General features: G+C 54.7%; 1 protein-coding gene across 1 annotated transcript; it reads left to right on the top strand.

Annotated features, from left to right (window-relative positions):
* Positions 1-423: 423 nt before the first annotated feature.
* Positions 424-9857, top strand: PELI3 (pellino E3 ubiquitin protein ligase family member 3). Its single transcript, XM_008578997.1, has 8 exons — positions 424-484; positions 1080-1232; positions 1776-1847; positions 4487-4616; positions 5231-5332; positions 6117-6311; positions 6626-6814; positions 8150-9857. The coding sequence occupies exons 1-8, from the start codon at positions 477-479 to the stop codon at positions 8717-8719; spliced, it is 1419 nt and encodes a 472-aa protein (XP_008577219.1). The 5' UTR covers positions 424-476; the 3' UTR covers positions 8720-9857.
* Positions 9858-10878: the final 1021 nt, after the last annotated feature.

Genomic DNA, 10878 nt, shown 5'->3' with positions numbered 1-10878 from the left:
CGGGCCCCGGCGGGCGCGGGGGGCGTGTTTGCGTGTCTGAGGGTGGCAGGGGAGTGGGTCCGAGGGCGGGCGCCTGTGGCTGTCTGCGCGTCCTCGCGTCCCCGCGGTCGCGGGGTGGGGGGGCTCTGCGCCCGTCCGGGCACTGCCCGCCGGGCTCGGGGGGTGCGGAGCTGGGCGCGCGCGCGCGTATTTGTGTGGCGGGGCCACCGGGTGGGTATCTGCGTATGCGCTGGGCCGTCGTTATGCCCGCCCCGGGCGCGGGGCCCCGGCGCAGTCCCTCCAGCGTGGGGATGGTTTCCAAACAGGCTGCCTGCGGGGACGGTTCTGCTGCAGCTAGAGCCGGAGGGGGAGCGCCGCCCCCACAGGCCTCCAGAGACCCGGGCGGCCCTGGGACCGCAGACAGACACCTGAGGGAGGGAGGAGTCCAGAGGCCTGCCCGCAGAGCCAGGCCGAGATGGGGAGACTGAGGCAGATGGATGGCGAGGTGGTGCGGGGCAGACAGGCGGAGGTGGGGAGGAAGACGGAAAGAGAGAGAGCGAAAAGGACAGCGGCTGGGAGGACAGAGAGTCATTGAGAAAACGGACAGATGGACAGAGGCCTAGACCGCAAAGGGGCAGAAAGATTAAAATGGATAGATGGATTCCAAGAACCTGACAGGGGGGTAACTCAGAGGTCTCTGGGCTAAGAGCTAAACCTAGGAACAGAGTCTGAGATGAGGGATAAGGGCCCCCAACTCCTGGGGTGCCCCTCTTCCAGGCACATCCCAAACTGGGGTCTTGGCCAAAAAGCAGACTCCGGTCACCCCTAGTTGGTCCATCCCTCTGGTTCCACCAAATATCTTGACCCTCTTACTGGGCCACCCCTCCCTCTTGGGTCCATTCCATCCATCTCCCCTCCCTGGTATCCCAGCATCCTGGGGCAGTATAGGGGAGGCAGAGGTGAAGTTGTTGCCATAGCAATAAATACAGTGAAAGGTCACTCCCCTTAGCCTAGGTGGCCCTGCAGCAGGCTGGAGCTAGGATTGAGGGGAACTAGGGTGGAAAGCTGCAAGTTCTTTTTTCCTCTCCCACTCTGCCCAGAATGGTGCTCGAAGGAAATCCTGAAGTGGGGTCCCCCCGAACCTCAGACCTCCAGCATCCCGGGAACAAGGGCTCTTGTGTCCTCTCTTCTCCGGGTGAAGATGCACAGCCGGGCGAGGAGCCCATCAAGTATGGCGAACTCATCGTCCTAGGGTGAGCATCCCTGGTCCGGGAGGGGCACAGCACCAGGCACCCCCCAAGGCAGCCAGATCAGGATTCCAGCTCCCTTCGCCCATCTAGGACCTTCTTCTGTTTGTCCCTCATCATCTTCCCAGCTGAGAGACAAAATTGACCAAATCCACCTCAATTCATAATTATTTTATCTTCCCGTTTTTCATAAATGACAGAGACAACTCTGCCCTCCTAAGTTTCTGATCAGATGAGAAAAAAGTAACACCAGCTGCCTTTCATAAAGCACCTAGTGTGTGTGATGTGGGGTAAAGAACTCTGGTTCTCGAGCAAACTGCTTGGGTCAAATCCTGCCTCTGCAAGTTGCTGAACTTCCCTGTGCCTCCGTTTTCCCATGTTGCAAATAGGGATGATAATAATCCCTACCTCAGAGGGTTGTTGGAAGGAAGGAATGAGGTGATTTCTGTAAAGTAGGTAGAACAGTGCCCAGCACATATCAAGTGTTCTGGGAGGCAGGCCTGTGCCAAGCCCTTTCATGGACATTATTTCATTTCAATCTTCACAAAGATGCTGTGAGGAAGGAGGTGAGGAAACCGAGGCTCAGAGAGGGGAAGTGACTGGCCCAAGGGCACACAGCTGGTAAGTGGCAGGGCTGGGATTTGGACCCAGGTCTTTCTTACTCTAGGTCTAGTGCATTTTTACTAAGCCACAACTGACCCTCATGCTACAGGTGGGAAAACTGAGGCCAGGAGAGAGGAAGTGATGTGAGTTGGTGGCCGGACAGACCTCATCCCTTCCTGGTCTTCTCCTGATCAGCATCCCTGCACCACCCACTGAGCTCTTCCAACAGGCACAGACCCCTCTTCCTGCTTCCCCATCCATGTCTCCTTTTGGCCTCTGTCTCTGTCATTGGTCCTGAAGAAACTACAGTCATATGTCCCTTAATGATGGATTACCTTTTGAGAAATGCATCATCAAGCAATTGCATCATTGTGTGAACATGATAGAGTGCACTTACACAAACCTACTACACACAGTCTACAGCTTACTACACACCTAGGCTGTATGGTGTAGCCTATTGCCTCTTAGGCTATGAACCTGAACAGCATGTGACTGTACTGAATACTGTAGGCAGTTGTAACACAACATTAAATATTTGTGTATCTAAACACAGAAAAGGTATAGTAAAAATATGGTATAAAAGATAAGAAATGGTACGCCTATGTAGGGCACTTACCATGAATGAAGCTTGTAGGACTGGGAGTTGCTCTGGGTGAGTGAGTGAGTGAGTGGTGAGTGGAGGTGAAGGCTAGGACATGACTGAACACTACTGTAGACTTTGTAGACACTGTGCACTTAGGCTACACTACATTTATAAAAAATAAAGTAATGCACTACAACATTATGACAGCTACGGTGTCACTAGGCAGTAGAGATTTTTCAGCTACATTATAATCTTCTGGGACCACCACCTTATATGCGGTCCATCGTTGACCAAAACATCATTATACGGTACATGACTGTATTTGATAAGCCATATTATCATTATGACGATTATCAAGAAATCATAATGGCTACTATTTGTTGACACATACATGCCATGGACTTTTAAAAAATAAAATAATGGCTAACACTTATCAAGGGCTTGCTATACATATGCCAAACTCTGTGCCAGGCATTATCTCATTTAGTTCTCACAATGAACCTGCCAGGTAGGTCCTGAAAAATTAGCCCCATTTTACAGAGGTCATATGATAAATGGAACAGCCAGGATTTAAGCCAGGCCCATCTGAGTCCCCAGCCTGTGTCCTGAACTGCCTTACCTCAAGTCCAGCTCAAGAGCTCATGAGGGCAAAAGTGATGCCCTGCTCAGAGGTGCACGCATTGGAAAAGCGGTTACTCAGTGTCCCAAGGAAAGGGCTTGCTTTCCAGCCAAGGGCAAGGCCATTTGCGGGAGACTGCAGACCTGAGGGTATTGGCCCTCTTGACAGCTGACTGTCCTCTGCAGAGCAGTGAAGCCCCACAATGGCTGTGCCTCAGAGCTTCCTGGAGAGCACATTGAAAATACACATTGACAGATCCACCCCAAACCTACAGGATCCGAATCTTCATGGATGGGGCCAGGGAATCTGGACTTTAACAAGCTTACCAGCAGATTCTGCTTCAAGTGATCCTTGTCTGTCTTCGGCAGCTATTTATCCTGTCACTCCCTGCTCCAAAGCCTTCCGTGCTCCTCACTGCTTACAGAATAATGTCTTCAGCTTGGTGTTCAGGGCCCTTCAATCAACTTCATCTTCCCCCTAGTGCACTTCACCTGATTCACTATTCCCTGATCCCACCAAAGCCTGCCAGCCTGGGGGGCTTTTGCTAAGGGTGATCCCTTGATCTTTAAGCACTTCTGCAAGTCTGGAGTCAGACAGACCTGAACTCAGATCTGGACTTTTTCACTTACTAGCCTGAGGCAAGTCACTTTACTTCCCTGAGCCTCGATTTCTCTCATTTGTAAAATGGGAAGACACTTGCCTGGCAGGACATTGCACAGATTCCATTAGGTAATTAATAACATGAAGGACCAGGGACATGGAGGCACCAGTACATGGCAGCGATCAAGGCTGTGACTCACCCCATCTCTGCCTCTCACAATCATTCCCTCCAGACAAGAGCTGGAAAGGAAGGTGGAAATTTGACATGTATGGGTATATGGAGATAGTGGCATTGTGGGTCTATTTCTTTCTTTCACTCTGGCTTCTAGTAGTGGTGTAATAAATGACAATTTGCTACAGGTGAATCCTTTCCAGTTCTTCAAGGCCCAGTATAGGTGTTCCCAGTCTCAGAAACCTGATCCTGGGGCCAGAATTCCCTTTCCCACCTCTGGGCCTGTGGTGCACTTGGCTTGTGCCTGGGTCATGGCAGGTGGCACCTAGGTTCTGTAAGAAGCTGAGGGTCCCCTTCACCGAGGGCACAAAACTGACTCATGGTACATCACCTCTACTCCCCCAGCACCCAGCACCTGTCCAGGCATGGTTCGGACGTCCAGGAAATACTTGGTTAATTGAATGAAAGGCCTTTTGAAATTGTTCTGACACCCCCCACCCTCAACTCCCCAATGCACCAACTTGATATTGTAGGGTCTTCTAGTTTTGGGGGTGGTTGTACAGCTCATTTGTTCAGGTGGGATCTGCCTAGAAGTTGGCAGTTTCCTCCAAGTCTCATCAGGGGCTCACTTTCCTTCACTCTCTCCTCTGTAACCCTTTCTTCTTAATCCCCCACATCCACAGCTACAATGGATGTCTGGCAAGTGGGGACAAGGGCCGCCGACGAAGCCGCCTGGCACTGAGCCGCCGGCAGCATGCCAATGGAGTGAAGCCTGATGTCATGCACCACATCTCCACACCGCTCGTCTCCAAGGTATACCTGGGTGCCAGTCCTGCCCTCCCTGCCCAGAGCCCAAGTCTTTGGCCTTTGCAGTCCTACCTGCCCACGGCCGCCTGGGAGCAGGGAGCCCACTGGTATCACTCACCGCCTACTGCACCACCAGAGAAAATGGTGATGATGGGAAATCCTCTGCAGCATGCACAGTCCTTTACAGTTTGCAAAATGTTTCCTTGACCACAGACTCTATGAATGGAAATGATCAGCATCATTTTAGAGGCGGCCAAGGCTCAGAGAGATGGATATGAGTCACACAATAATGGCAAAGGGAAAACCTTTGGCTTTAGAGGATTTGGGTTAAAATTCAGCCTCTGCTGTTTCCAGCTGTGTGGCTTTAGGCCAGTTTCTTGTCTCTGACCCACAGTTCCCTCAACTGTAAAATGGGAATGATGGCCCCATTCACGGGGTAGCTGTTGAGATTAAGAAGGGTAACCCATGTAAACACCTGCTGCACAGTACACCCTCTGCAAAGGATGGAACTGCCACTTCCCAGGGAGTGGCTGCTGGGCCTTGAGCTGGGCCTTCTGTCTCAAGGGCTTCCACTTCTCATGGCCACATGCCCTGGGAAATGACTTCTTTCTCCCCACCAGGCACTGAGTAACCGTGGCCAGCACAGCATCTCATACACACTCTCCCGGAGCCACTCAGTCATAGTGGAGTACACACATGACAGCGACACAGACATGTTCCAGGTATGCTTAGGCCCCTCCACCAGCTTCCTGGCCACCAGGCCCTGCAAGTGTGCCAGGGTGAGGCTGCAGGACTGAAGTCATGGGAAAGGTGCTCTGGGGGCACTCAGGGCAGTGGACTGTTTTTCTGATGAGGAAGCAGGATGTCCCAGGATAGGCTTTTGACTTTGCAGAATCCTATAGCGAGTCAGTGGCTGTATCAAACTCAAGGTGCCCAGACTGCAGGAGGACATGCAGCACAGGAGTTCAGAGTGCGGGTGTGAGAGTCATAGTGCTGAACTCAGACCCCAACTCTGTCCCTTACAGTGGGTGACTTTGGGCAAGAGTCACTAACCTCTCTAGCCTTGTGTTTTCTCACGCGTAAAATGGGGCCCATAACAGTACGCAGCCTGTAGGAAGAGTAATCGAGGTATTGCCCATAAAATGCTTAGCATGGTGCCTGTCATGTAGTAAATGCTTACTGAAAATTCACTTTTTGCTGCTGATGTTTGAGCACTCCCACACCATGGGTACCACCCTTTCACTCTTTTGTCAGCACATCAACTAGTTGTTATTGAGTGGGATGTTCCCCCACACTGTGGGAAAGGCAGAGGAGAAGCCCCAGACCATGGCTTATTGAGCTCGGAGACCCCACCTGGGGGCCCAGAGGGCCCCTCCTCAGGGCCCAGTGACCTCATTATTTGGTGGCCCTGCATGTAGAGCAGCTGCTGGCATGCTGGGGTGGGAAGCCCCTGAGATTTACCTGTGCACCTGTGATCCCCGGTGCTTGCCCTCCCCTACCTCGCAGATTGGCCGCTCCACGGAGAACATGATTGACTTTGTGGTAACAGACACGTCCCCTGGAGGAGGGGCCGCCGAGGGCCCTTCCGCCCAGAGCACCATCTCTCGCTATGCCTGCCGCATCCTCTGTGACCGCCGGCCACCCTATACTGCCCGCATCTATGCCGCTGGCTTCGATGCCTCTAGCAACATCTTCCTTGGAGTGAGTGAGCCCTTAGGCAGGGACCAGCTCTTCATCTGACAGTGAGTTGAGGGGTAGGTTGGGGAGGTGCAGCATCCTGGGGTGATGGACCAGCCCACCGTAATCTTAACCAAGACCCATGCAGGGTTTGGCAGCCCCACTTAACCAGCAAGCAAAGTGAGGCCCAGGGAGGTCAGGCAATGCTTAAGTCACGCAGCTCCAATTCCAGTCCTCTATGGACCACCTCTGAACTTGAGGGTAGAGGGGCAGCACTTCTGGCAACAATTTGCTAGGGGCCACTCAGGGATGTGATCTGATCCCTTGTGTGGTCCCAGGAGCGGGCAGCCAAATGGCGGACCCCTGATGGCCTGATGGATGGCTTGACCACCAATGGAGTCCTGGTGATGCATCCAGCGGGTGGCTTCTCTGAGGACTCAGCCCCGGGTGTCTGGCGGGAGATCTCGGTCTGCGGGAACGTGTACACACTGCGGGACAGCCGCTCAGCCCAGCAGCGGGGGAAGCTGGTAGGTGGCTAGCTCCATTCCCCCAACATCCTTCCCAGGCCCTCACAACCTGTCCATCCCCATGACAAGCCAGTCCATGATCTCCAGTCCTCCTGCCCAAGGGAGCCCCAATAGTCTCTGTCTGGGGGTTCCCCCAGCCAGGGAGTTCTTGGCATGAGCCACTTGCCCCACAGAAAGGACCAGAACTGCATCCCCAAGTGTATCCTGCACATGCGGGAGGTCCATGGGGTGCTGGGAAGCAGAGCACACACAAACATACCGTGCAGTACCAAGCGGCTTCAAGGCTGCTGGCAGCTCAGAAAATCACACCCTCTTATGAGGGTGACACTTGGCCCATGTGTGAGCAGTTTATAGCCGGGAGTGTTGGCAGTTTGTAATGTGTCTGACACGTTCAGCTGGGTTTAGCTTTATTATTCTCTCCCAGCAGGAAAGGGCCCTTGGAGTAGTTCCAACACAGGTGGCCGTGGAAGCGCCACATGGTGCGGATCAGAAAACCAAGATTAGGAGCTGGGAGTGAGGCCTGGAGAGAGGTAGGGGCTTGCCCAGGGTCACACGGCCACGTGCCTCAAATGGGCCAGGCGGAGCTCCCTGGGCATGAGCATGTCAGCCAAACAGATGCAAAATCTCAGGGAAAAGCTACCCCAGAGCTGCTGTAGTGTATCAGTGCGACTGTAGGGAAATTCAAGGAAGCTTTATTCTTAAAAATTATGCACGAGTGTTTCACAAGCATACACTTGTTAAGTACCCACTACATGCCAGGCACTGTTCCAAGTGTTTACATTGACTGATTCATTTAATCTTTATGAGAAACACTTGAGATACCAGAAGCGGAATCCACCTTGAGGATGAGGAAACCAAGACACACAGAGGTTCAGTTATTCGATCAGGATACACAGTAACCAATGAGGCCAGATTTCAGACCCAGGCAGTCTAGTTCTAGAGTCCTTACTTTTGACCACAACCCCTGGGACAAGTGCTTTGGGGTAGAGGCGTTTTCCGGTTAGAGGCGTTTTTTGCCTCTGCCATTAGGGGAGAGCTTCAGAAAATGTTTTAGAAAAACGCTGTTTGGGTCCAGACCTCTGGATTTGACAGGTGAGGAAACTAAGGCCCAAGTCCCACTGAGAAAGAGGGATAGCACGTGCCTGGGGAGCACCTGCCTGCCCTCCTCTGTGGCCTCCTGGCTGCCCCGCTGCTCTGCCAGCCCGCCTTGCTGGCCCAGGATGCCTCTCTAGGGAGGTTCAGCGGGATGGATGAGCACTTAGCTGGGACGAGGCTGCCTGATGGCAGGGCCCTGGGGCCTCTTGGGCAGTAAGATCCTTCTGCTGCCTCTGGCAGGTGGAGAACGAGTCCAACGTGCTGCAGGACGGTTCACTCATCGACCTGTGTGGGGCCACACTGCTGTGGCGCACACCAGCGGGGCTGCTGCGGGCACCCACGCTGAAGCAGCTGGAGGCCCAGCGGCAGGAAGCGAATGCAGCACGGCCCCAGTGCCCCGTGGGCCTCAGCACCCTGGCCTTCCCCAGTCCAGCCCGTGGCCGCACGGCACCTGATAAGCAGCAACCCTGGGTCTACGTCCGTTGCGGCCACGTCCATGGCTACCATGGCTGGGGCTGCCGGCGGGAGCGGGGTCCCCAGGAGCGTGAGTGTCCTCTTTGCCGCCTCGTAGGGCCCTACGTGCCCCTGTGGCTGGGCCAAGAGGCTGGCCTCTGCCTGGACCCTGGACCACCGAGCCACGCTTTTGCACCCTGCGGCCATGTCTGCTCAGAGAAGACTGCCCGCTACTGGGCCCAGACACCACTGCCCCATGGCACCCACGCTTTCCACGCTGCCTGCCCCTTTTGTGGGGCCTGGCTCACCGGCGAGCATGGCTGTGTCCGCCTCATTTTCCAGGGGCCACTGGACTAGGCTCCCTAGGGCCCCCTGCTGCTGCACCTGCCTGCCCACCCAGGCCCCCACCTCCTGCAGCCCCAAGGGAGCTCTGCATGTGGGACTCTACCTGCTGGGACATAACCACACCAGACAGACATGACATGTTGGGTGGGCTATGTCCCTTCCCCCAACTCTGGCCTCCATGGGGGCCCTGAAGATCTCTACCCAGTCACACTGATGGGGCCTTCAGCACCAGCTCTGTCTTGGGCTGCTGAGGGAAGTCCAGCCCATGCCCCTGCCCTTCCTGGGCGTCCCACATCACGCCGCCTACACTGTGCCCTGGGGGAGTGAAGGAGCCATGGACCCCTGACCCCCAGCTTAGGCTGGCTGTGCCCTGAGCCTGCCAACCCAGTTCCAGATATTCATCTCTCCCACTGATGCCCTGGGTTCCTCTATAAACCTTGCTGCTCAGCTGCCCTCTCAAATCCCACGTGTCCGGCATGCATGCAATGCCTCCAGCCCCTGAATGAGTGATGGGTGGGCAGCAGGCTGGGACCAGCATTTGCTGATACCCACTGTGGGTTGGACTACATGCCAAGTGGGCTCTGGGGACACGGAGACAATCAGGCCTAGTTTCCCACCTGGGGGAGTTCACAGTCTAATGGAAGACCAAATTATGAGGTGACAGCATAATTTCATGTGTGTTAGGATCAGAGCATTATCACAGGCCGTAGAGCAGTCCTCACTGGCGGTGGAAAAGAGGGAGGCTTCACGGAGGAGGTGGCATAGGACCTCAGCCTCAGTGGCTGCCCAGAATCCTCCAGGCCCACAGGATGGGAAGGGTGCTGTAGGCAGAAGGAAGAGCCTGTGCACAGGCTCGGGTGTGAATCACTTAGGGAACGGAGTGGCAGGGGCAGAGTGGCAGGAACATGGGCCACAGTGGGGCAGAAAGAGGGTTGGAGCAAGAGGTTGGGGCCATGCTAACAGGGGATGGTGCTGGGTGGAGGATTCTGAACCTCATTTGTGGACAGTCAAGAGTTAAAGGATGGGGAGAAGACTCGCGGTTCCAGAACATTGGCTGTGATACAAGGGCTACCATTACTGAACGCCCACCGCGTGCCCCGCACTGTGCTAATGATAATAATAACTACCAGGCACTCACCAGGTACCAGGCTTTCCTTGTCAGAGGTTTTGTTATTTAATCCTCACTAACCCAGGGAAGGAGGTGTTGCCATTTGTGTTTATGGGGACATTAAGGCAGAATCCGAGTCACACAGCCAGAAAGTGGCCAAGCCAGCATTTGGATCCACAGCCACCATTGGGTGTCAGAGCCTGCCCCCTCCATCGTACTGTGCTGCTTTCCTTCCTCCGGGGCAGAAGCCAACTGAGCAGGGTTTCGGAGACTGTTCCATCAAGAGGCTGGAGAATGGATTGGTGGACACCCATCCGCTCAGTGCCCAGCCCTGTGCAGGGCCCCAACAATGAGCAAGGCCCTGCCCACCGGAGCTCACAGTCTGAGGAGGGACCTGCACGTGCTGATGCTGGAATGTGAGCACCACCCCCAAGCTGGCCACCTGCCCCCCACGCTGGAGGGGTTCTGAGGAGTGAGAACTGGGGGCTCCTGAGAAGGCACAGGGATGGCCTGGAGCCTCAGCCCAGTCCTGAATGGGAGAGTATCTCCAGAGGCAGAGAGTAGCTGGTAGGGCAACCCAGGTGAGGGGAGCAGCATGGTATGGCAGGGAAAATGCTTGCCAAACAATTAGCTCAGTGTGAAGGGGGCGGAAAAGAGGAATGGGGGCTGGGGATGGTTGCCATGGAGGGCGAGTCTGAACTGGACCCCTAGTCATCCTGGCTAGGGGTCACCACTCCCTGTGAGCCAAGAACCAAGCTGAGGGTGTCACTTGGGTTCCCCCTGGACCATTCCCGAGGAGAGAGCCAGGAAGACACGCAAATGGACTTTCTGGAAATATGAAGAGAAAAAGGCTGTGAGTATAAGTCTATCTGGATATCATCCTCAGTAGAAGACCGATGCCAGAGCCTTAGGGAGTGCAGATTCCAAGGGGAGGCCCACCCAAAGCCACACAGCTAGTTGGGACCATAGAGACCAGACTTGGGCTGTTGAAAGGACAGAGGGCACCCACATGTGCTGAGAGATGTGATCAGATGCCTGCTTCCAGAACATCAGAGCATCACAC

Source organism: Galeopterus variegatus, unplaced genomic scaffold (genome assembly GCF_000696425.1).
Source record: "Galeopterus variegatus unplaced genomic scaffold, G_variegatus-3.0.2 Scaffold1795, whole genome shotgun sequence".
Classification (NCBI taxonomy): Eukaryota; Metazoa; Chordata; class Mammalia; order Dermoptera; family Cynocephalidae; genus Galeopterus; species Galeopterus variegatus.
The sequence above is the reverse complement of the archived record's forward strand: the minus strand, read 5'-3'. Positions and strand labels throughout refer to the sequence as shown.